At 38.6% G+C, this 27793-nt stretch overlaps 1 protein-coding gene across 1 annotated transcript in view; it reads right to left on the bottom strand.

Moving 5' to 3' along the window:
- LOC131439345 (protein Skeletor, isoforms B/C) overlaps nt 1-20761 on the bottom strand; it is a 30929-nt gene extending 10168 nt beyond the window's left edge. Inside the window, exons 1-4 of the mRNA XM_058610245.1 lie at nt 20227-20761; nt 3075-3230; nt 2654-3001; nt 2321-2580 (exon numbers count right to left, since the gene is read on the bottom strand). Coding sequence (XP_058466228.1) covers nt 2321-2580; nt 2654-3001; nt 3075-3230; nt 20227-20275 — 813 coding nt within the window. The 5' untranslated portion in view covers nt 20276-20761. The remainder of the gene's footprint in view (nt 1-2320; nt 2581-2653; nt 3002-3074; nt 3231-20226) is intronic.
- Nucleotides 20762-27793: the final 7032 nt, after the last annotated feature.

Here is a 27793-nt window from a genome sequence, read left to right as displayed (position 1 = left end):
TGATGTAATCTGAACATTTTTTTTTTAATCGAAAATTTTGTAAGTGTCGAAGAGTTGACTTCAAAACGAAGTTTCATGCATTTCTAAGACAAAACAAGAGAACCGCGTGACTTGGGAAATCCACTTAAAAAATACCGCGCAACTTCCACGTAAAAAGAAATCGCATAAAAACCGCGTAAAAAAGACCCCAGTGTAGCCTACATTAGTTTGAAGAATAACTAAATTAATATTTCCTGAAACTCCGTGATAAAATATTCGACGAATTGATTACCAACTCTTGAAGTTCAATACATCGAGAGAAAAACATCTAAAAATAAGAACACAAATGCATGAAATTTAAAAAAAATGCCTGAGCCAAATTTATAAGAACTTTTGAAATATGCAAAAAAAACCTGCTATTTACAGCCACAGAAAACAGATATACAGGCTCATATATGAACCGTGTGTAAAATTTGTTCAATCTGCATGGTAAACACTTGCAGATGTCGTCACGATCGACACGGAGTGCCACCACGATTTAGGTATCGCCTTCACAAGAGACACTATTTTGGGTGCTACATTCACTTCACACTGGATTTTTGTTTTGCTGTTGAATAAAATGACAAGTTTAATTTTGCTTTATTCTGATCGAAACCTCGTGTGATTTGTGCAACGCGGAAATGAAGTTGTCTTTAACACTTACGGAAGTCGTGTGATAAGTGTTCAAATTGTTGTAGTTGTCAAATTTATATCACAGGCAAGAGGTTTTTGTTATCGTTCCGGAACGTTTCGAAAGATCGCGGCGAATAGTCTAGTAGGTGGCAGCAGTGTTTCCAACGTATAGCAAATTTGAAATTTACACAGGATTGAGAAAAAAAAATTTTGTTCGCTCCTGTATATCTGTTATCTGTGCTACAGCCTACTATTGTTTGCAACAGATTAGTAACGGAAGGCGCCATACCCAATACCATTAGAACCGCGAATACTTACAAGCGCATAAGTTCTGTCCGAGTCACATTCCACACCGAAGGGCGATGTGGTGGTTCTCCAGTGGATGTAGTACTAGAGCTACAAGGTGGTAAAGGTAGTTGGTGGTGGTGGTGGTGGTAGTAGTAGTCATTAGGAAAGTTCTGAGTTCGAGCCCTCGAAAATTTGTCGTTTGCGGTACCGAAATTCTCCTACTCTGAGGTTCCCTTGTAGTAAAAGTAGTGGTAATAGCAGCAGTAGTATTAAGAGTAGTAGGAGTACTAGCATATCTAGTGGTTAAACATTGCTCTCGTTCGGAACTGTGTATTTGTTAATAGCTTACTATAGTTACCGATTTTTTTACAAGAGTCCATTGCTCCAGCAGCAAGCGCCAGTCGACCAAGTCGGTGATAAAGAGTCTAATTAACATTTGTACGTGTGTCACAATACCCTGGTGCCAAGCGGCCATTTAGTGTTTATTGTTCAGTCGGTGTGATGATAGGTTCGGTACACAAAGTGAGAGAGAGAGAAAGTGTGTGTTTGTGTGACAGTTACAAAAGGTGTCATTGAATTGTCGATACACTGTCGCATGCCAAAAACCCACAACGCCGGTTGAGGGTGGCTTGAGTGTCAGTTTGAATTCTGTGTTCAGCGTGCTTTGCAATGGTTATTAGTTACGAATGGTGCACTTGGCGATTGAGTGAGTTTGGTGGCGGGTGCTTGACTTTAGATGGCAATGCAGTTGTGCGAATTGTTTGGTTAATTGAGTGTTTAAGTGAATGCATTATTCAGGCAAAATGTATCTGGGTAGCAATAAAACGAAATATTTCACATTTTTTTACACGAATCGTACAAGAGCTGTTTATTGTAACCATTTCTGGACCAACTAAAAAAAATGTCTTATTCTCGACGTCTAATACGGAATGTATTAAAAACAAATTACCTGAAACGAAACTTGGTTCGGTTGTATTATAAACTATTTACAAAAAGTGGTTAACACGATTTACAGAACTGAACAGAGATTTTTTTTTTCGTCATAATTTTATGTGACCGTGCCATATCTATCTGTCCCAAAATACAAATCAACGTTAGAATTACTGATAACTAAAAACGTAGTTTATTTTAAATTGAATAATAAAGCAATAGACAAATGTTGTTCACTCAACGTTGGCAGAGAGCGAACATGCCGAAAGCGTTCAATCTCTATCGGCTTATTTTTAATGACATGGAAAAAACCTTACAAAACTATAAATCATTGTTTGACATCGAACGCGATCTACTGAAATCAGTTGAAAAAAGACCCATCATAGTCTAGAATGCCCGGGTTGCGGTTATTCTGGTTACTGGCCGGAGTCCGGCGTTTACTGTTAGTTACCTGTGGGCTGATGCCCAGCATCTTCAGCGACGGTGGCACATTTATCTGATCCGGAATGCGCACGTGTCCAAAGTCGACGGTGAATGCCTCGCACCAAACGCCAAAATGGCCAATATCGAACACGGTCAGGTCTCCCGGCAGGGTCAGCACGATGGTCTTTTTATCGTAACGCCGCAGTGGAGTTTCCTTACCGTTCTCATCCGGAATACGGATACCTTGGGGACTGGGCTTCGGTCCACGACCGACCCAGAACTTGGCATCTATTAGTTGGTGGAAAAATGTAGTACAAATTAATTTAACGTTCATTGTTTCCCCACTTCCGAACGAACTTACCGGGTGCCTCACCATCATAGTTGAAGTTCGGAATCAGCAGTGTTTGAGCATCTACAATCACAATGCTATCCGAACTTACGTCATGTATTCCACCAAGTTGTCCAATCTTGGTCGGTCTTGGAAAATCCAAATCGTTCCGGATGACCACATCGCCGAAGTTTACGCTGAAATCGTCACACCACACCGAAAACCATCGAATATCGCGCAAAGTTTTCCCCTCTGGAAGTGACAACGTGATGTCCTCGTTGCGATACTTTCTCAGAACACCAGCGCGTCCTCGTTCATCCCGCAATCGATGAGCACCTTTATTGCTCGGAGCCCGTGTATTTCCGACGTAGAAGTAGGCAGCTAGAGTTACATTGTACATACATATCCATCAAGTACAGATAATTTTCGAAACGAATCAAACCGCAACACTTACCCGGACCTTCACCATCGTAGTTGAAGTTTTTCAGGAACAATGTCCGGGCATCTACCGCGTAGACCGTTCCGGACACACCGTGCTGCAGCTGGCTAAGATCGCCGATCTTGGTCCCGTAGTACCCCTGAAGAGCATCCACGCTGGAAATGAGACAGCCTGTAATCGGAGAAAAAAAATAAAACAAAGCATCAAAACGCAGTCCAACATTCCAACACTGCCGAAACGTTGAAAGTAAAATCTGCCTTTGATCTCATTCATTCGGACAGAACGCCCGGCCCGGAGTTTCGAAAGCACCGAGCCTATGGCAATTCAATCTGGTTCGGGTTTTACTTTCCCATTCCACTCTCACATGGTGCCATTTATCCACAAAGTGCCACACTGTAAACACACATTCATATAAAATAATCGGGTTAACGACCATCTGCGTGTCAGTAAGCCAACCAATTGTAAACAAAACATAGCTGGCCACGGTTTTCGTGCATTAACTGTCGCTTTTTCATCCCACTTCTTGCGGTTGGCCTTTTGTTCTCCACTTCTCTACGATTTGCGGTGCACGGTTAAAAAAGCACTGAACGAATTCAAACGTTTTGATTCCAGCCAGAGGATAGTAATTTCCCCACAGTCAATTAAAGAAGCTGATTACCTACTACTGTCTTCCCTTTCTAATCAAATACCGACGAAGCGCAACCCACACAGTCATCAATTGTGCAGCACACATCTTCAATCACTCTTCTGATCTCTCGGTTCCCCTTTCGGATGATGATTTCGTTTGCTGACGAGAGACCTCCATCAACTTTCGCTTGTGGATAAAATAAAAATGGGTATTCGTTCGCCGGTTTATATTTACCGACGGAGTTCACACGAACACTTAACGGGTGGCGCCCAATCTAGCGGAAAACCGATTCGCCGCCGTGGATCGTGAGAAACGGTTCGCGAAGCGCAGTAAATATACTTATTTCGAAAGGTGCTTGACAGCCAGCGGCGGTACCACCGGGCATCGTTACAGAAGAAGATAGAATAAGGAAAACGAGCAAATTGAATTGCCTAATCGAACCGTTAATCGTTTCGATTGAGTGATTGATTGATCGCGTGCTGGTGGATTGTGGCGAGTGGATTGAATAACCCGAAGATCTGAGAAGATCGAGACATGAGATGAATTGTGCTTGCATATCTGGCAGCTGGCTGGAGTACCATGACTGCCTGCGACGAACTGCGAATATGAATGAATATCTTTTAGGTTCGTTTGTGATGCACTGCCGAATGAAAACCCTAAATTTTCCTTTTTTTCTACGATAAATCTCTAAAATACAAATGAATACTTTCCCTAGCAGGGTTCGAGCCTGCGTTCCTCCAATCGCTAGTAGGGTGCGTTACCACTCCACCAACGATGAACTGGGGAACTCCAACAGTTTCCGCCACAATTTAGGTCGAGATGACTGAGCCGACCGATCGTGATCCAACTAGCTTCAAATGAAAGCTCTCCCATTTACCCACAAAAAAAAAAACAAAATGTTTTGAATACAAAGTTATAAGTTTTATGTCAAATTCTCAGTTTTTCATTTCTCATATACTGCCCATACTCTCTTATCAGTCCCATATGGCTTCTGGCCACTTTGGACTTAACCCGACGGATAACGTCTTATTTAAGCCTACTTTCAGAAATTGCAAAAATAATTTGGGGTTAGTTCAGTAAAATTTGAAAAAAAAATCAAATTGGGTCTGTCTCATATGGAAAGTACTCGCATATCTGTCCCATGCATACAAAAATTTAGATAATGTAAGATAAACTATTTTTGAATCAATCTTTGGATATAGCCGAAACGATAATTTTTCGTTGATATTTCTTATTTATTTCTTTTCTTTCTGGAGCAGGAAAAAGCCCACTGGGGATAAGTTATTATTAATCTATCACTATGTCTCCAGTAGGCATAAAACCTCCTCATCTTTTGTACCAACAGATTAAAGAATTCCCAAATGACAAATTTCATGTTATATCAGGTGTACAACTTTGCTTCCGCCGTTTTTTTTTTCAAAATTGAAAGCTTTATTACGAAAAAGTGGTCACAGATGTATTATTCAAAGTATTGTCCGTCGCTAGCGACAACTTTCTCCCATCTGTTCGGCAACTGCTCGAAACAGGAGCCCTCTTTTGACGCTATCCATGAAGCAATCCATTTTTCCAACTCTTCGAAGGATTGAAAATGTTGATCTGCCAGGCCGTGTGCCATCGAATGGAATAGGAGGAAGTCAGAAGGGGCGACATCTGGGAAATACGGCGGGCGGGGCAAGACTTCCCATTTCAGCGTTTCCAGGTACTTTAGAACACTTTTGCGACTTGAGGCCGAGCATTGTCGTGTTGGAGGATGACTTTGTCATGTCGCTCTTGATATTGTGGCCGCTTTTTTAGCGCGCGACTAAAGCGCATCAGTTGCGTTCGTTAAGGATCTCCTGTGATGGTTTCACCTTGTTTTAAGAACTCGTAGTAAATCACACCGAGCTGATCCCTCCAAATACAAATCATAACCTTGGCGCCGTGAATATTCGGTTTTGCCTTCGACGAAGTAGCATGCCCGAGCTCTCCCCATGATTTTCTGCGTTTAGAATTATCGTATCGACCCACTTTTCATCACCGGTTACGATTCGATGTAAAAACCTCTTACGATTTTGTCTTTGAAGCAGTTGCTCACATACAAATAGACGGCGCTCGATGTCCCTCGGTTTCAACTTGTACGGCACCCAGTTTCCTTCTTTCTGAATCATGCCCAGGGCCTTGAGACGTTTTGAAATGGCTTTCTGACTCACTCCCAACGGTTCGACAAGTTCTTGGGTTTGGGACGAATCTTCATCAAGCAATGCTTCTAGTTGTTCATCTTTGAAGGTTTTTCTCTTCCACCACCATGTTTGTCTTCGATATCGAAATCACCATTTTTCAAACGTTGAAACCACTCCCGACACGTTCTTCTGCTCATAGCAGCATCACCGTAAGTTTCTGAGAGCATTCGATGCGCTACAGCTGCATTTTTTTTTAATTGTAACAGAAAAGTAAAACTTCCCGCAAATGGCGAGAATTGGGCACATAAACAGAAATTTTCGAGCATGAATAATACGAAAACTAGAACAACTGTCACTGAAACGGCGATGACAATTCGATAGACACTGTACACACTCACTTTGAAGGCATTATCATCTATGTATTTTGACCAGCCTCAGCCGATACAGCCACCTATCGGAAAACGGCGGAAGCAAAGTTGTATACCTGATAATAGTTATATAGTTATAATAGTAACTAGATAACTAAATTCTTAAAACTAACGATACATTTTCTAGGTAGTCTTCGAGAAAACAGTTTCCTGCTAGTATCATGATCTTACCCATGTCGAACTGACTTGAACAGCGATTAAAAAGTCGGCACATATTGCCAAATGACTCGTTGTGGCCATAGTTTGTTCTAGTGGATGGAAAGCCAAAGAAAGGATGGATGAGCTCGGATACAACGTCGACGAATATCAAAATCTATCAAACTTAACAGCTCCGAGTAATCAATTCATGATTGGAGAAGATCATACCTTATGATCAAAAAAGAACCGGAATTTTCATTTTAAAATTCCCGCGCTTGTCCAATCGGTAAACTTTTATTTTCTCAACGTTAGCAACACTTTTATACACATTCTGTCAAATTTTGACGCATATCGTACGATTAGTTTTTGTTTGGCGAAAATTTTTCAACTTCTTTGTATATACGCCAAACAAAAACTAATCGTACGATATGCGTCAAAATTTGACAGAATGTGTATAAAAGTGTTGCCAACATTGAGAGAATACAAGTTTACCGATGGACAAGCGCGGGAATTTTAAAATGAAAATTCCGGTTCTTTTTTATCATAAGGTATATATGTTTTTGAAGTCTTTCGTCACACGAAAGACGAACCCTAACAGCTTCGAGGTTTTATTAATAGTATATTCAATGTGCTGTTTATAATTCATTTTCTAATACAAGATGACTCGCAAGTCTTTAATATACGATTTTCATCTAAGAACCGTTTGTGAGATCGAGCAGTTAAATTCAATCATAGAACGTTTGAGAGTGAATGAAATAACAATATATTTTGAAGCATAAACGATCATACGGTATACTCTACACCAAATTGTAAAAATGTCCAATTGCGACTCCAAAAATTTGGTGTCTTCGAAGGTTTTAATAAGGTGAAAAGAGTTTAAAATCATCAGCATACGATAACTTCATACATGTTAGCAAAATGTTCAAATCGTTTAGGTAAATTAGAAATATGAATGATTCAAGATGACTACCTTGAGGAACTCCGGAGCTGACAGTAAATGGAGACGTAATGCAATCTCCTATTTTCACTGACATGTCGCGATCAGTTAAATATGAGCACAGCCAATTAGGAAATGATCAGTTGAATCCAAGTCTACTCAATTTGGATATTGTGATCCGATGATTGATATTGTCGAAAGTAGCAGAAAAATCAGTATATATAGCATCTACTTGCTGTCGCGATTGCAGGAATTTTATGATAAATGAAGTGTGTAAGATACGAGATTTGTCGTAGTAGATCTTCAAGGCATAAAACCGTACTGACTTCCAGATATATAGTTTGAGCGATTTCGACGATTAGTTCAAATTATTTGAACACTGCGCATTACGCCGCTGTTCCGCGATAGTTTAATATTTCGGTTTTACTGCCTTTCTTAAAGACTGACTTCAGCTTGGAGCACGCGGTAACGTGTAAATTTACATGTTCTAGCACTTAAGAATATGTCAGAATGCATTAAATATAAGTTAGAATTACTGTAAAATTGAGTAATTTTTGACGCTCATACATGTCGGTCTCAGAAGACACATTTTCACGATTTTTTCTAGGTGTGTAGTTTTAATAGATGATATAGAAAAGAATTGAAATAGAGATATTTATATTTCGGTGTGTTTCATGATTCCGTTAGTTGAGAATTATGTGTCCGGTTTAGCCCCTTTTTTTGTCGTGAATACGACTTACTTTACTATGGGATGTGTTTTCAAAATTTACCCTCTGAGAGAGTGATAAGTTTTCGATCGTGCATATCTCTTGTTATATCAAACCTTTCAACATATTTTTTATTAATCGATTCATGATAACATGTTAAGTTGTATGACATAGTTTCAAATAATTCAAAATTAAAGTTTTCGAAATTGTAGGGGAGAGTGTTCGGTTACCGGCACCCTTTTCTTTTAAGCTTATAACTTCTGACTAAGTGTACATTATGCGGATATATATACATCAATGGAAAGCTAAAGACCCTAGCTAACAAATCGATTGAAAAAACTTTATTATCAAGTGATAAATTTTAGCCATTTCAAAAAAGGTGTTCGGTTACCGGCACCCCAAGAAACTTCTCTAAAAATGGAAAAATATTCAATTATTCAAAGAAAAAACGGAATTTATTCTTTTCGGAGGCGTTTTGGCCAAAAGTCTTCATTGTCTGATGGTGACTTCGGCTTCGCTCTCTTGGCCAGTGATTTGGATAGTGGCGCCTTTGGTGTTGATTTGGGTAGTCTTCCACCGGCTTCGTGGGATTGAATACAATGCTGCAGTCGAATTTATTGGCTTTTTATCCACTAAGCAACGTTTAATGGCATCAATCAGTGCATTAAAGTTCATTTTCCTTAAATTGGACGATTTGTTTGAAGTCGTCATGGCTAACAGAACTAGAGAACCAAAGTTTTTACCTATATGACGGATGTATTGAAGCCGTCAAGTTGTCCACGCGTCGCATATCACCAGAGATGTCAGGTAATACAATAAGTTTAGCTAGCAAAAACGAAAAGATCGCGCCAATTTTCAAAAGTCTGTAATTTCTGACGAATATCTGCAAATAATCAAAGTTTCAAAAGTCTGTAAAAAGTCTTTAGACGATAAAAAGATTTACATGTTAACTGAGAAATTTGATCATTTACAGACAAATTTGCGGAGTTGGCATTTCTGCCCATCATTGACAAATTTTCGCGATTTGTCAAAAAAACGGGGTGCCGGTAACCGAACACCTTTGCGTGCTGGTAACCTAAATCGGTAGACATTTTGAAAAGGACGAAAAAAAACTTTGGTTGTGAAAATTTTGATAGCATCCGGTGTTAAATCACGAAATAGATCGATTTCACCTCATAAATATTCAATCCACTGACTTTTTCCAATGATGCTTTTTAATTTATGATACTATAAAAAAGTCATAAAAAACTTTTGTGTGATTTTCACACAATTAAAATTTGTTTTAAGCGCAGCAGAAACATTTGTCGAAATGACGCTATCTGCTTTCTGTCAAAAGTTACGGTCGGTTGCCGGCAACCGAACATCTTCCCCTATCAAGGAATTTCAAAGAGGAAAGCTCATGACGCGTGTTCATATTAGTTTGTGTTTCAGTCATAATTTTGACGGCTCATAGCTCAGTAATGGATTTACATAATCTAACTACAAGTAAATTAAATTTTTACCTTTTTTAATGAATATAAAAAAATAGGTGTAGAATTCGCTCAAACTTGTCCGTGTGTGTTGTCAACAAAGAGGTCAAGGTCTCAGAGATAACTGAACAGAGTCGCAAATGAGAGGTCTCTCTGTCACTTTGAACGCTATTGAATGCTTTTGAGATCGAGATCGAGGATGTTTTCTTTTCAGTTTTACGACGTTTTATATCAAAATTTAAAGTTTTTTTAAAAATATCTGCCACAATTGACCTTGAAAACATAATATGTTTTAGACTTAGATTCCGCACGGTAATAGCGTCTATTTTTAACCGAGATATCGATATTTTTGTATAAGCAACTTTCTGCCTTATTTCAGTAGTAGGAGTTTTACGCGCTTGATGATAAAGCGATGTTTCGGAAACACGACTTTCAATACTGTTTTATGCAAATGTTTCTTAACACATAAAAGACCTCTTTCATGACGTTTCGATTTTAGCACGGTTCGTTTTTGGCAAAATATTCGACAGGTGGGGCAAACACAATTCTTTTGTGTTAGTGAAATTTACTTTGCTTCAGCTAGGCAAGTAAAACTAAAAACCACGTGCTTGCTTTCGTCACATCGTTCGGACTAGTTGGCATTGATTCAAAGCATGTTTATTTTTCATGTATGTCCATACCGAATTATTTACAAATTTTTGATTACCAACGCAAGCAAGCCATGTGCTCTGCCCCACCTGTTTATATCACATTGAATGGAGACGGGTATAGCGTGATAGGATAGTCGATGCCATTCACGCAGCCCGCCTGGGTTCGATTCCCAACCCCGCACATAGGGTCAGAAAGTTTCTCTGGCCCGAAGAGGCGAATGACCTTAAGGTTGAAAACTCTATAACCAGAGCAAAAAAAAAAGAAGATTTCTGAATTCAGAGTCGGCTCAGTTCCAAAAATTTATCTTCGTCAAAACGTGATCCCAAACATAATTATAACGACACAGCCTAATTGAACGAATAATTGCATAATCAAGTAAGAGATTGGCAGAGTCCGGCCATATCTGTATTTCACACCAAAAAGTTGACCCCGCGATCAGTTGATGGCGATGAAATGGCAAAAACTGGTGTTCTTTCGCCCCACGGCTACCCGAAAAGAGCGATACTGACCGGTTCCAGTTTCACACGGGTATTATACAAGTTCCAGCAGACAATGTGACGCGCTATCAATTTGTGTGCGTGTGGATCTTCGTTAGCATTTCAGATAGATGGACCTTGACTTTATGCGAATATATTAGCTCAACGGTCGATTTCTGAATGAAATTGTTTGTTGATTCATGAATTCGAGTGGCCGACCATTGCTGCTGGATAATATTAACTGATTCATGCTGTATTAAAAATCATATTCATATTCTTGACTGTTGAGATATCAGTCAAAACTAGCCAATTCGTATTCCATGCAGATTTGGCCGGCTAAAACAATTTATCTATCCATTAGTCAGCTCACAGCAATCGTTCGGAGTCATACCGAAATTACACTGATTCCAAGCCATCTGATCAGTTCATCCTTGAAGCAACCCGCGCAACTGGCCACATTCAAATACACTCGCAAAAACTGGTTCCCGTTGCAGGGCAGCAGCAGCAGCAGCAACCGCTCAAAACACCCAGTGACCGGTGAAGTATTCGATGGGTGAAAGATGTAACGAGCCCCGGTGGTGGCCGCTGCAGAATCGAAAACCAGTCTGACCAGATGCAAAACGAAACAGCAATTCTTGAGATCAGTACGCAAAGGGGGATTACCAGCGCACGAACTCATCTTGCCGTTGTTGGCGCGGGTTTCGAAGAAAAGTGATGCATTGAAAGGTTAAAAGCTACTCAATGCACTGTGCCAATATTTTGTGTGATGAATTTTGCGATGGCTATCACGTTTGTCTGAGAGAGAGATAGAGCCGAGCGGATCGTTACGCGATACTTGAATAACTGGCTTAGCTGCAGTAGTTTCATACGCTGCAATCAAGGTACCGATTGTCTATAAGGCAGTTTCAACCCGTTCGATGCCATTCCATTATTGATCAGGACCAAACAAGAGTATACGACAATCTTTGGTAGAGACATGCATGGGAATAGTGCTCTGTTCAAAATCATCGAGCAGCTTTATTCCAAAGAGGATCTAATAAGATAGAACACGAGTGTTGATTTTGGAAACCAAGGAACCCTTTTTATTTCCGTGTAGTAAAAGCAGGTAAATGATTCTGAAGTAGCTTCAAAACGAGCCTAGGATTTTGGAAATCGGTTCAGACATCTCCTGGAAAATTGAGCGCAGGGATAAATCTAGGATCTCTAAAACCGAATGTGACAGCCATCTGATTTTATAACTTAATTGACATCTCAAGACTAGCTTCTGAACGAATCCAAGCTTGTGGAAATATTTTTTATCGCTCTTGTTTTCGAGAATGGCCGATTTCAACAAGATTAGAATCGGTTGAAAACTACTGTTGGATCATTGATCGAGTTCGAATCTCAAATAAATGACACTTTAGATTCTAGGAGTATGATATCTGAAAACGCATTTTTTTTCTTACCTCTCATATTTCTCCGAGATGGTTGGGCTGAATTCAATAAGCTGTGTCTCATTTGAAAACTTCTCTTGGAATATTGGTCAAGTTCAAAGGCTAAACCGACGACACGACCAGGCACTCCGAAGAAAAATCGAATCGAGAATCAAATGGTTGTCTATTCTGCGTCCGGAGATATGATCGCACTAGTGACGTAGCCTCGAGAACCATTTTCTATTCGCCCAATTATTTCAAAAAGAAGCCAATGATAAAGCGCTAACCTATTATTGCTGATTTATTTGGTTTGCGGAATGTTATCAAATATGTGACGTAAGCATCGAATCATGAATTAATCGTCAATCTGCATTATTATCACTAGCAATGGAAATACATCCACAAAATTTTGTTGCACAAGAATTCACTACCTTGTTTTGCCTTTCTCATATAGAAAGGTTATGCAATCACTGTGAAAACCGACTTTTGAACCGAGACCCGGAGGGCCGAGTGTCATATACCATTCGACTCAGTTCGTCGAGTACGCAAAATGTCTGTGTGTGTGTATGTGTGTGTGTATGTATGTGTGTGTGTGTATGTGCGTATGTGTGTATGTAACGTTTTTTTGCACTAACTTTTCTCGGAGATGGCTGAACCGATTTTCACAAACTTAGATTCAAATGAAAGGTCTTGTGGCCCAATACAAAATTCCTGAATATTATTTGGATTCGACTTCCGGTTCCGGAATTATGGGGTAAAATATGCAAAAAATAGTGAAAATAAGTGCACTAACTTTTCTCAGAGATGGCTGCACCGATTTTCACAAACTTAGGTTCAAATGAAAGGTCTTGAAGTCTAATACAAAAATCCTGAATATTATTTGGATCCGACTTCCGGTTCGGGAGTTATGGGGTAAAATGTGCATAAAAAAGAAAATATGTGTTCTAACTTTTCTCATAGATGGCGCGACCAATTTTCACAAACTTAGATTCAAATGAAAGGTCTTGTGGTTCCCTACAAAATTCCTGAATATTATTTGGATTCGACTTCCGGTTTCAGAATTATGGGGTAAAATGTGCAAAAAACTGTGAAAATAAGTGCACTAACTTTTCTTAGAGATGGCTGATGAAACCGATTTTCACAAAATTAGGTTCAAATGAAAGGTCTTGAAGTCCCATACAAAATTCCTGAATATTATTTGGATCCGACTTCCAGTTCGGGAGTTATGGGGTAAAATGTGCAAAAAAAGAAAATATGTGTTCTAACTTTTCTCATAGATGGCGCGACCGTTTTTCACAAACTTAGATTCAAATGAAAGGTCCTGTGGTCCCATACGTAATTCCTGAATTTTATGCGGATCCGACTTCCGGATCCAGAAATATAGGGTAAAGTGGGTTAAAAATTGTATACCATCACTGAAAATGGGGAAAAACCTTAAAAAATTCTCTAAATCGACCTCAAATCTTTTCCAATTGATAGTTTTTATCAGTAGACGGTCAAACAAACTGATTTCGGTTATTCTTTCAAGAATCGCAGTATTATATATGATAGTATGATTGATATGAGAAAGGCATCATTACACCACTAGGTGGATTAAAACAGGTTTTTTTAAAAAAAATGGATGTTTTATTTAGTGTGACCTATCATTTTGATGGAGACATTTAAAAAATGTTGGGACTCGTTCTGACCAAGAATGAACAATGAAATGACCATGCTGAAAATGATAGAAAAAGACAAATCTATTCTTCATTTCCATTTGTCCTGTTATCATATACAGCTAGACGTTCGCTGTTTGCCTGTATTAAAACTCCCTATATGTTAACACTGTTCTCTCTTTCTTTGATTCGGGTGCGACCAATTAACGTTGTTTCAATTCAAAACATGACTTTTTGGTCAATTGGTTTCGAAGGTTCGGATGTTTGTTTAGTCAATATAAATAATTCAAAATAAAATGACTAAACAACTTTTTCAAACCAGCTATTGGTAGTCGTTGTGAGTACATTTTGTAAAATCATTGTATTTTGTAAAACTTTCTGTGACTAACTAGAACCAGTGTTGCTAAGCTCGCTCATATCGTGCAGATAATTCTCACTCGTGTGCCATCAATACATCTAAAACTCCCGTGTGAGTGTGCTCCCCATGGTTATTTCCACCCTTTATTTTGCTATCGCAGTGCTCTTCTGTGAGTGACGATGAAACACCGAGCACTCTTATCGTGCATATTCCACCGCTCATTCTTTCGTTGGCCAACTCGTCGGCGTACACACTCTTACTTACGCTGTTCCTCATAGAGTGAGCTGACTCGCAGCAGTAAACACTCGCAGTAAGTGTTTACACCTGCTGACTCTCACTCATCGTATCCAAAAGAAAACACCACTCGTATTTGAAATGCACCTTTTTGTGAGTGACTCATAAGCGTGCACGGAGGAGTGCGAGTAAGATAACACATGGAAGTCCCGAGACTAACAATAGAAACAACATTTTATTTTGCAAATTTTTTTTTATTCATTAACATAATCATCACTTTTTAGGGTGATACAATGGTTCCAACGTTTTTCCAATTTTTCAATACCATGTTTATAAAAAAAATTATCTTTCGCTTCAAAATAAGCTTCAGTTCCAGCGATGACCACCTCATTTGAGCCAAATCTTTTTCCCTGGAGCATTTTTTTAAGATCAGCAAAGAGCCAGTAGTCACTGGGGGCTAAATCTGGCGAGTATGGGGGGTGGGGAAGCAGATCAAGGTCCAATTCGTTCAATTTCGCCATTGTTTTCATCGACTTGTGGCAGGGTGCATTTTGTTCCATCGAAAGCAATCGCCATTTGAAAAAAACCTTTTTCATGCTCAATTTTTCATGAAGGATAGTAATTACACTTCCATATGATATCTGTGTCATCTCAGCAATCTCACGGAGCTTCACTTTACGATCTTTCATTATAATTTTTGTCACTTCACTCACATTTTCCGGTGTAACGGCTTCCACAGGTCTACCCGAGCGTTCCGCGTCATTTGTGTCGGTACGACCACGTTTAAACTCGGCGATCCACCGACAAATCGTTGCTTTTGATGGACAAGAGTCCGGATAACATTTTTCAATCCATTGTTTCGCTTGCACGGTGTTTTTACCCATTAAAAAACAATGTTTTATCAAAACACGAAACTCGTTTTTTTTTCATTTTTTAAACAAACTACAAAACGACTTTACTCCAACCTCGATAACTCAGCTGTTTCTGGTCGGATCGACTTAAAATTTTGACCCGTTTCAAGCAAAGGTTAGTACTCTAGAAAGACGTGGTTACTGGTTTACTACGAGCGCCATCTCTGCTTTAGTCTCGGGACTTATTGATCCATGTGTTAGAATACGCTTCCCACTCGCTCGAGAATGTGCTGCATGCGCTGGGTTCTCACTCTATTAGCAACACTGGGTAAAACACGTTCTAAACGTTGGTCGTTAACAATAAATAAATGTTTTGATGAGAAACCAATTGACCTAAACAGCCATCTTTTGATTTGGAACTGTTCTCTCTGACGTTTTGTATTACGGCAAATCGAAATTCGATGCTTCAAAGGAATAACATTTAGCATTTATTTTTCGATGGAAAAAATACAGTAGGTACAATTAAATAGGAAAATACAGCACAAATTAAAATACAGTGGAGACGGGTATAGCGTATAGCGCCTGGGTTCGATTCTCATCCCCGCACATAGGGTCAGAAAGTTTTTCTGACCCGAAGAGGCAAATGACCTCAACCACCACTGTATCTCCCCGAGTATCACGAGATAGGAGATGTGTGAGTAGGGAGCTAAAGAGATTCGGATATGTTTTGGTAGACAATATGATCTCAAACAAAAGCTGATTTTCAATACTCAGGAGAAATATAATAAGGCATTATAAGTAAGAAAAATATATAATAACATAAAGGAACGATCTCACCAGTATCCTTTTTCTCCATTGCTGTTCACAACGCGAGATGAAACACGACTATTGAGAAAATAAAATAAAAACAAACACTTGCAAATGGACCTGATGCAGACAAATCCTAGACCCTCAGCCTTAATAACACGATTGACTTGTAAACGTTCACACATTCCATAGAAATCCGATAACACCGACAATGACAAGCAGACGGCGCCTCGATCGGTTAATGTCGTTGATCTTTGGAGCGGTAAACTAAAAGCGCCGCTTGAGCACTTTTAGTTTCGCGAATCAACACTACTCAATAAAAAAGACTCTCACTACTAAACACACACTTGCCACAGCTGCACTATCACTCAAAATAACTGTTTCGACCAAATTTTTAACTATACGTATCAAACAACACATAGAAATTAGACTTTTTTGAGAGCAGCACTTACACACGGCATCGTACTCCCAGTGATGCCAACTCTCTCCGAAAGTACCGTAAATAGTGGTCAAAAACTCAATAACGAACCTCTCTTCATTTTCACAGAGATGGCTGAGTCGAATCTCACAAGCTTAGATTCAAATGAAAGTATTTATGGTTTCATAGACTGCTTTCGACTTTTGTTCGGATCCGATTTCTGGTTGCGGAAGAAGAGAGTGAAGTGTGTTTATAAATTGAAATAAGCCTATGCTAGTTTATGCCTAAACAAAGATTCAAAGAAACGAAGAATCTCTTAGTAATATGCATGAAAACCTGAGTTATATGAGAATGACATAAAAACACCACTTGGTAGACCAAAACAGATGTTTTTATGTCATTGCTGGATCCAAAGTGGTTGCAGCCACTTTATTGTCTTACTTTGTTTCTTTATCAAAAAAGCGACTTAAGTGGTAAAGCACAATTTTGTTCAAAAGTTAGATCGATAAGGAAAAGGATTTAATGGGACTATTGGAATCAGAAGAGAAGGAAATTGTTACATTTCTAGGTAAATGCGAAGGATGTATGTGTTGCACTTTCCCTCCAACATATTTAGAACTGATACACTGATGAAGGTTGCAAATAGTACACCGAAATAGTAGTATCTGTGTTCGTTACTATCTCATCACATTAGTAGCGAAATAGTAAAGATTGTATAGTGGAATACATTTTGTTCTAAAGCAAATAAGGTTACGTTTGTTGATTTGGTAATTTTCAATGTTTGAGCAAAAAAACAGATTGAAAAATCATGCGAATGAAAACTCACAGGAAAGATGATTGTTTTAAAAAGAAAACACACCCAGAAGCAGGTTCGAACATCGACACTAGCCGATACACACTTAGAAAAAATCGTGAAAATTGTATTTTAATCCTCGAGCATTAAAAATGACACATTTTTACAATTGATTTAATACAATGTTCACGTGTTTTGGTTTATTTTTACATGTTGAAACACGTAGATTTACGTTGCAGCGTGGAAATTGTTGGGTATGTTTGACACAGATTTGACGAATTATGATTTTATAAATAGAATTAAAGGGTGATTTTACTGCTGGTATCTTATTGGAAACATTGTTTTTGACAGATCGTGTCTTGTGCTTAAATACATCATTTGTCGTATGTCGTTTCATCGAGCAACGTCACCAAATCTTCGAACTTTTTCGATTGCTCGGGACGTGCATTGTCTTTCAAGTCAATTCTTCCGTTTACAAACCGCGAAAACCTCTTTCTACATATTTGCTCAGCGAGAGCATGTTTACCGTAAACTTTATGTATAGTTGGCTAACGCCATCTTTTGTGGAACGCTACGAATTAAAGGGTATTTTTTTAAGAGGTACATAATTTGATTGTAATCTTTACTGGATACGATAGAAAGATCAATATAATTTAATGTTTGAAGATGATTTCATGCAAATGTTGGCCGCGACTCCGCTTTAGATGACCCATGCGCATGGTCCAATTTTGGCATACTCTCTCCAACATATCAACTGGTATTCCACGAATGATGCCACTGTCTCATAATCCACACCAAACAGTGACTTTGAGATGCATTGGAAGATTTTGCAACACTTCTGGCCGGTCTTCACTCCAGATGCGGCAATTTTGCTTGTTGACGTATCCATTCAAACAGAAATTTTTTGACAAAATAGTGGATCTCACTACTTCCAACTTTGTTAGCGCCCATTCATGATTAAATTATAGACCAAACGACGATTCATGAATAAAGTATAGACCAAACTGAATAGGTTTGATAATGACACAAGACTCGATTCAAGCGTGATCTGTCAAAAACGGTGTTGCCAAAAAGATACCAGCAATAAAATCACTCTTTAATTCTATTTATAAAATCACAATTTGTTAAATGATTGAATTTTACAAGAATGACTTGAATCTGTGTCAAACATACCCAACCTTTCACACTGGAACGAAAAACTACGCGTTTCAATTAAATCAATTGTAAAAATGTGTCATTTTTTATGCTCGAGAGTGTCGGTCTCACTTAAATTTACATGATTTTTTGTAAGTGTAAGACTGCAGCATTGACTCACCGTAGGGTAAAGTGTTATAATATGCTCCCCTTAAGAATACATAGAAATATTTCTAAATGTACTGATATATGTTCTTCGATAATGTAGGTATATTTTTACAATACGCCTGAGAAATATAATTTTCAATGATTCCGGTAGAAGTGATGAGAATTGATTGATACAAACACATTTTCCAGAACGACCACATTCTCAGTTTTTTTCGCTTGCCGTAGACATAATGCACCAGCAATCGTTTAATATGCCCCACAACAATGATGCAATATGCTCTTTGAAATGTCGATACAGAAGAAAAGCAGATAAAGAAGAAGCAGATAAAGAAGAAGCATAATCAATTAATTACAACCGGAAACCAACATTTTTGATTTTCCGAACGCTACATTTCGTTTCAATAATAGTTATAAATCTTTAAAACAATATTTTAACTCGAAAGCATACTGTTGAATCGAAGGAGGGGCATAATGTCCGTTTAGAGACAATTCGGATATCGAAGAAATGGCATTGTTTCTCTGGCTTTTCATACTGTAAATAGAGACATTAGCACTTCTAAAAGTTAATTACTAAGTAGTAACCGACCTTCAGACATTTTACACGGTTAAAATGCTTGTTTAGTCGAAGCAAAATCTTACATCGAAAAGCTACCTAATGATATTTTTAGTTTTTTCATATTTACCAGCAAACAACTACCAAACTTGCATAGCAGAAAGATCTTACGAAAATATGGTGCTAGTGATAAAACTTTTGTTTAGAAAAGTCTAGAACGCTTAAAAAAGGAAGGGGAACGTTTTGGCCAGTAGGGACGCTTTATAATACTTTCCCCTACCAGTTGCGGACCAGCATCCTCAAAGTCACACCGGATGTATAACTTCAGTACAATAAATGCCTGTATATATGAAATAATTCACGAACACGCAAACCTGATCCACGTCGTCGATTCAAATATGGGTCAAAAATTTTCCTTTCTATCATGACAGTCTACAGGTAGGCTCTTCTGCGAATCAGGTTGGCTCCTGGGATGCCACGATCACTGAATAAACTCCGTAAAACAAACCCGAACAGTCCCGAAAACTAAACGATAATAGCTGCCCCAAAGCTGAGGCAGAAAATCAATGTTTTATTCAAATTTTCTGCGGCTCTCTACTCACGCTATCCGTCGAAATCGCTGTGATTGGGTCGCTTTCGACAGCAGTGCTCTAGTTGATATCTGCCATTTTTACACTGAAATGATTTGTGTTCAAATTTCTAAAATTAGCGATTCCGGCCTACTCATTTTGTTTCTTGATTCGCTGTCTCAGTAAACGGTGCTCTTCGCCTGAAAGGTACTGACTGGAAGAAAAAGGGGAACAGCACAGGATCCGTAATAGGGTAGCATCAGTTTCATGGTAATCTATTAATAAATCAAACTTAACCACATCTTGTTCGAACCACATGAGCATAGCTGCCTACCTCCTGGAATTTCTTCCGACAGGGTAGTCGGCACTCGGATTTGATTCATTGGTGAAATTGTGATTTTCCCCAACCGCACGGGTCGAATGTGTGCCATTCCGATGTTACCCCCTGTCAGTGCATTACAGCTTAAGTCGCAATTGACCCAAATATGCGTGAATTCTCTTTTATTTATTTTTTTCAGTGGCACCATTCCGTTCAAATCTTATGACTATGAATAATGGTCCATTCCCGACAAACGCACACAGGCACCGGCGCGTTATAAAATCCAATCATTCAACAACTTACATATCGCAATTGCTCCAGCTGCCACGATAAACTCTCGTCTCGACAACATCTTAACGGTTCTCCACTGGTCCGTCCTACTCCAGTTCTTCTGGGAAACGTTTGTTAATCCCGCAATTAGTGCTTCACTGGTCAACCTGGTTCTTCGTTGCAGCAGCACTGAAGCCAAACCACACTCGTTTCAACACACTGCCACTATCACTTTCCAGCTTTCACGTTCCCAAAGAATTACTGCGACAATTCACATTCTTTATCCGGAATTCAAAATTTCACTTTTCACGTCGGCCGCCTCAGGGACCCTCACAAATTTGTCACTTTTCCTTCTACGAACCAATCGTACAGGCACTAGTTTTCTACGTTGGCACACACCGAAAAGATCAAGGCCAGCTCCTGGTGGGGCCTTCAAGTCCCGTTGGAAATCACCCCGCGTCTGGGCTACAAATGCAACACACCGAGTCCAGAAGATCTCCCTATGTTCGAAGAGATGATCCGCACCGTTCAAAAGCTCACAACAGACTAACTCCTACCAACGGGTTGCAGGGGAATATGTACACCTATTGCTGTGACGGAAAACCGGGCTGGGATCACTGGTGGCTGTGGGTCGATCGAGCTCTCCGAAAGCTCCGATCATCTTTCTTTCGGCTCTCTGCTGAAGCTGCACCGCAACGCAATCAATCGCACTGCGGCGGGGTTCGTCGTTGATGATCGGATTGTAGTTCTTTTTTGAAGCCCACAGAGTTAGTGTTCTGCTCTTGCAGAACACTAACTACGCAACTTTGTATGTAGTAACAACAACAACAACAACAACAATAACACCGACATGCAAACTCATGGCCTTTAATGAGGCTATTCAGAAGATTAACGAGCATGGGAAAAAAAGTCTAGTCGACCTTAAAACCAATTTTCGACTGTTTGGATTAGAACTCCCATCGCTCAAACATGCTACTGTCAAATTCTTTAACTACTTCTTCAAATGAAGATATTTCGATGTGGTAATTGCAGAGGCGGTATGAAAAAAATTGAGTATGGAAAGTAGTTCAATTGATTTAAAAAGAAAAGAATGACGAGAATAGATTGTCGTTGAAAATTAGTTTTGTTAGTAGTTGCGATCAGAGAATCCTCGGGAAGACTTTTTAATTCGCACATAAGACCAGAACTGTTCCGGGTCGTCCGTAAAGCTGCACTCCAGTCTAGAAACGTAGAATCGAAAACACGATGCGTTCAATGATTCAAACTGATACTCTCATTTTCTCGAATCTATGGCCCTTATTACCGTTCTCACTATCTCTTCAGTCACATATCACTTCACTTGATTTTACCTATTACCAGTATTGAGCATAGTGAAATGGTCACTGTAGTGAAAAATAAACTCTATACTATATGTAGAAATATTTGCAAGCATTAGGTGTAATGAACCCTAAAATATGTGTAAAATTGGTTGTACTGTTGAGGTTCAAAACCTGACCACTGTTTGTACGATTTATGTTTCCTTATTTTAAATTCACACCCCGATATAGATAAGAAAGACATAAAGACTGTCCATGAAAATATGGACGCACTTTGATTTCGCTGATAATATTAGACTACAAAAACAGAATATTATTCTCAACATTTGCTACTTAGCCATTGTAGACTAGCTGGTGCACCTTCTTGCGTTCTTGCGAACGTTCCTTATTAAATTCCGTACAGACTTCTTGGCGACATTTTTTGACTTATTTTATTCCAATCTTTTTAGAACTGATGAATGATTTCGGCTGCCGAGACATGTTTCCTAAGATGTGCCTTCGTTAATGCCCAAAATTCCTCAATTGGTCGAAGTTGTGGGAAATTTGGTGGATTCATGTCTTTTGGGACGAAAGTGATATTTTTGGTAGTATATTTCGCTGTTCATTGAAGCAGTGGCGATGAAGGGTTTAGACATCTTATCGCAGCTACAAATTGCTTGCCAGATCATACCTTTCTTTCCAAATTTTTCGACTTCAATCGATGTCTCGGACTGGTTTAACACTTGCCCTTCTCGCACCGTATAATATTGTGGTCCCGGCAAGAATTTGTAATCGAGTTTCACATAGGTTTCGTCGTCCATGATTATGCAGTTCAAATTTCCAGCAAGAATCGTATTGTACAGCTTTCGAACCCTCGGCCTGATCGATGCTTCTTGTTTCGGACTACGTTTTGGTTGTTTCTGCTTCTTATAGGTTCGAAGATTCAAACGTTCTTTAGCACGAAGAACATTTGAATTCGAAGTGCCCACTTTTTTGGCCACATTTCGAACGCCTTCTTCTTTTGCTCGAACACCTTCAGTATACGTTTATCCAACTGAGGGTTAGCAGGACCTTTTTTTCGACCCGTTTTCGGTTTATTCTCAAAGGTGTTATCCTCACCGAACTTCCTGATTGCATTTCGCATGGCTTTTTCACTTACTCCTTCCATCTTTGCTATCTTTCTCAGTGACAGTCCGCGTTCTGTGCACCATTTGTACACAATTTTTCGACGTTGTTCTGCTGAAAGTCCACGCATTTCGAAACAAACTAATGAAAACGAATAAACAACTGCACAAGTGGTTAGGGAAGAGTGTAAACAACAGAACGCAGCCACAAAAATTGACAGATTCTGAACCATTGCGAAATGGTAGCGGTTTTTGGTTGCGTTCATACTTTCTGGGACAGTCTTTAGATACTGATTGTTGTGAAAACTGGCAGTCAAACGGTTATTACAATTTTCAGTCAGTGTATTTTTACTAATCAAACGAACAAAAATCTTGAGAAGTTCGTCAAATGAATTAAGGTAACGGTGCACATGTTTTCAAAACATTAGAACTCCTCAAAGCTATTTCTACTTACAGGCAGAAAGTAACTTCATATGACTAGGTCCATAATGGCGCTCATAATTCCGGTCAACCGGAACATTAAGTCGCAAGTCTTTCTCAATTTTTACTGTCAAACAAACCGTAGCCAGCGTTTATAATTTGCTTCACTCGTTTCTGCAAAAAATATTTAAATCCGAAAATCCATTTGAATTCAGAATTTCATTTATAAATAAAAACAAAAACAAAATAATTACCGAACCATTCGTTAGATGATTTCGTTTGGTTTACAGAACTGTTCGGTATTTGACTGACAGTTCAACAAAAATTTGTTTACCGAACGGTCAGTAAGCCTTTGAATTATCGAAGGTTGAGTTGTTGAGAATTTGGAAAAAAATTACCGAATTCTGCGAGATTTTCTAAGTGTGTAGAGTAAGATTTACAAGAATGTGTTGTAAAATTTCAATCCTATCGGAACCAAACTCTGGAAGTAATGTGCCTTTAACTTTTCTTATCCCATACTGCTATAAAAATAATAAAATAAATATGATTTTCTGAAAGTGTTAGACGCACCCCCTCTCAACGTTTTCCTTTTCGTTTTTTTTAGCTTGGGGATTTTTACAGCTACAAAATGGCGGATATTTTTGGAGAAAATCGCAGTTTTGACTTGAAACAACCGCCGAAAATTCAAAATATCAAAAATATCAAATAAAAACGTAAGGATTTAGAAAAACATCTACTACAACTAGGTAACTTGGATTTTTTGACTTCTGATAATTTTGTACTGAGATACAGTAGACACAGTAGACAAATTATGATTTATTGAAAATGCGTCCTCGAGAATACATCTCCACTGATTTATTACTCAATATTTTCCACGAAAAAATTATCAAATGTTGTTTTAATGATGCTTTGTATTATTCAAAACATTTGAATTCGTTATTTTGAACGAAAGCTTGTTGACAATTTTTTAGACATGAGTTCAACTTTTTTTGGAAGACATTGGCATTGATAGCTATGTAGGTATAAAAAGTGAGATGCTAAAGTATGTGTCGTGATACGGTTCAGAATAAATTGGCTCATAACGGCACGTTCCCCATATTTTCGGGGATTTGTGCCTTGCCGTGACTTTTCATCATTTACCTGAATGATGGTGGGAAATAGAAGAGGATGGAAAATAAATGAACGGGAGGAATACGGAATGAAACACGCACACAACATAAATGTGTACAGAAACCAGTCGCAACTTACGAGACGTAGAAACCGCTTGCGAGAGTAATTAGAGGTCTTTTCCACATTGGGTTAAAAACCCAAGAATATCTCTGAGTTTCAGTTGCTTGAACATAGGTTCTTCAATGTAAAAGCAACCAAAAACCCGATACCGTAGTTGAGATACTGCAGGGCAGTTACATATTAGGTGATATGAAGTTCCGTAATCGGATTCACAAAGATCACATGAAAATGATTCAGCAAGATGTATGGTAGCCATGTGATAATTAAGTTTACAGTGGCCAGTCAGAGCCCTTACCAGAACACCACAATGGCGCTTCGAGAAATGTAAAAGATTCTTCGAAACTCCAGGGCATGGATTTTCCAAGAATACTTTTGTTTGACGACAAGTCTCAGATAGCTATGTAGGTATAAAAAGTGAGATGCTAAAGTATGTGTCGTGATACGGTTACAAGACTAACAAGAATACCAATACATTTTCCAAGGTTTATATTGCCCCACCACGGTTCACCATTCCTGAGGAGGAATGAAAAAAGTAGATGTATGAATTCACAGAAAAGCTCGTGATTTGGTAGGCCATCTGTGGAAGCGTCAAGGTGACCCTCCAGAAGCACTTCCTTCTTTTTTGCGGCTGATGTTCGACTAGTACAAAAACAACAAGGGTAAAGTCTACAGTCTTGCCGATTTTTTAACCATAGTAACCAGTCAAAGACAAAATTTACATTTCTCTTCATGCTCTCTCGCATATGTACAAAATGACTCTCGATGGGTCGGGTGACCAGAAAAGTTTCGATATTTTCGGTTACAAGTTTGCATAAAATGTGTCTGCATCCAATAATTGTTTGGCAGCCTTGCTGAGCCGATTTTATTTCACTCTCATGTTTCGTTACGTTACCAGGAAACTAGAGCAGAAAAAATAACGCTTGCATAGAAATTGACTTACCTTCACCAAAATAAATTTCCACAGAATAATCTAAACTAAGTTTCTGAGAGATTGTCAGTTGGTTTTTTTTTATATTCGTCATCGTTTCTGAGAAAATCAGATTTGAAGCGTGAAAATAGCCCTCTAAAGCACCATAAAACACACTGGCCTCAGCCCTTAATGCCTATCCGAACTCGACCAGTGCTGTCAGGCAAGTTTTTGTTTTTCTCATATAGTAAAGCTATGCAATCACTGTGAAAACCGACTTTTTAACCGAGACCCGGAGAGCCGAATGTCGTATACCATTCGACTCAGCTCGACAAACTGAGCAAGTGTCTGTGTGTGTCTATATGTGTATGTATGTATGTATGTATGTGTATATGTGTGTATGTATGTGTATATGTAACAGAAATGTGCACTCAATTTTCTCAAAGATGGCTGGACCGATTTTTACAAACTAAGATTCAAATGAAAGGTCTATTGGTCCAATAGATTGCTATTGAATTTAACCCGGATCGAACTTCCGGTTCGAGAGTAACGGGGTAATATGTGCAAAAAAAATAAGAAAAAGAGCACTAGATTTTCTAAGAGTGCTAAATGAATTGAAAAAGTGTACTCGATTTTCTCAAAGACCCCTCATCCAATTTTCAGAAGTTAAGGTACCAATGAAAGGTCGTAAAACCCCATATAACACTGACAAATTTCATCTGGGTACGACTTCCGGTCCCGGAATTACAGGCTGATAAGCATAAAAATTTCATTTTCAGGGGCGTCGAAGCACCCGGAAAAATCAAGCCAAAGACATTCAAATAGCTGTATAATTATTCAAATAGACAGGTATGGCTAGTTAATGACCAAATACGTTGACTTTAAGTATAACGGATCATCGTTCCTGGTTCCATAAGTATCGGAAAAGTTCTCGTGTGCTCCAAACCCGAAATCACTACAATTTCTCAGAAACGGCTAAACCGATCTTGGCTAACTCAAATTTAAACGAAAAGTATTGTGTTTCCATAAATTAATGTAATTGCAACCTGACCTATAGAGCGATAATGTGCTAGTTGCTGACCAAACAAACCGATTTCAGCTATACCGGTTCCCGGTTCCGGTAACTGTTTTGTTCCTATTTAATATTCAAAGCAAAGTTTCTTTGATGAGTCCCTTAATAATATCAATGAAAACATGAATTATGAGAATAACATTATAGCACTACTAGGTAGATTAAAACAGGTTTTTCTCTTCGGCTTTGACTGAGCGTGCATGACGGGTTCGGCAAAATTCGTAGATCGGCCGCAACGATATAGTAATTTGGATTATTGAACATTTTTTCATTGTGAAGAATAAGAAACACTTTTAAATCTTCAAATTTCCGGATTCGAATGAAATACTAAACCTCTCCCACCTCCCCCTTTTTGAAGACCCTGGCTCTATCAACCTTACTCTAACCGTGATGGTAAAACAGTGAAGCAACTCTGTACAGAAGTGTGCGCGTTCAATAAACGGCACCCCGCCGCGTCAAAAACGTACATCATGCGGCACTTTGTGGACGCCGGATACGTCCTTTCCGGTATCTAGAACATCTTGGAACTATCTTATATTTTTGAAGTGTTTTATTACTTATCGGGTAATTTAAGAAGATTCCAATCGTTGATTAAACAAATGAAAAGTGAACATTACTAATTATGAAGTCATGCAACATTGAATAGTGATGTAATTATATGGAATACTGGTCATGTTTTCAGACGAATCAATTAGTAAATATTCAGAAACATGACGACATGTAAAACTTGAAACAAAAATGTTTCCTAAATTGGATTTAAAACCATTTTTAATGGAAAAGTGGGACTTATATATACACTAAGGTCTTTTTTTATGCGGTTTTTAATGCGACTTTTTTATGCGAATTTTCAGAGTTATGCGGTTTTTTTATACGAATTTTCAGAGCTATGCAGTTTTTTTTATGCGAAGTTTCAGAGTTATGCAGTTTTTTTATGCGAATTTTCAGAGTTATGCGGTTTTTTTATGCGGTACGTAAATTCGCATAAAAAAAACTTCAGTGTACATTATAAAACATTTCACAGTTTAATTCAGGAACGTTGGAAAATATTCATGTTCAAAGCTTTGAGATAAAGGGATAATATGGAAATATGAACTCAGAAAAAGGGAGCCGTTACTCTATTCTTTCTTGAAATCCTGATGAGAAACATTATGAATATTACAGGTGACAGAATTCTTCAAACGATACAATTCACAACTACTTAAGCCTATATTGGCATAATTTTCATTTACTTGGCTTTAACCTTAGAACATGATTTTCATTTTCGCACTTGCAAACAATTGAGACATCTAAGGCGCAGAAACGCGCGGAGATATTCGAAAAGTAGAGAGAAAATGCTACAAGTTCAATTACTAATAAACAGTTACAGCCGTTTTCGATCCATTTTTAATTTTAATGTGCCAAGTGCCGCTGTATTGATATATATGTATCAATTATTCATCAAGCTGATGTGAGCTTCTGTGGTTCAGTCGATTAACTGACGCGCTTTGTGATCTGATGGTTCTTGGTTCAAGTCGTGCTGTTACTATCGATCTTTCGTTTTTTATTTCATTCG

Source organism: Malaya genurostris, chromosome 1 (assembly GCF_030247185.1).
Source record: "Malaya genurostris strain Urasoe2022 chromosome 1, Malgen_1.1, whole genome shotgun sequence".
NCBI lineage: Eukaryota > Metazoa > Arthropoda > Insecta > Diptera > Culicidae > Malaya > Malaya genurostris.
Note: the sequence above shows the minus strand (reverse complement) of the source record. Positions and strands in the feature narration are given on the sequence as shown.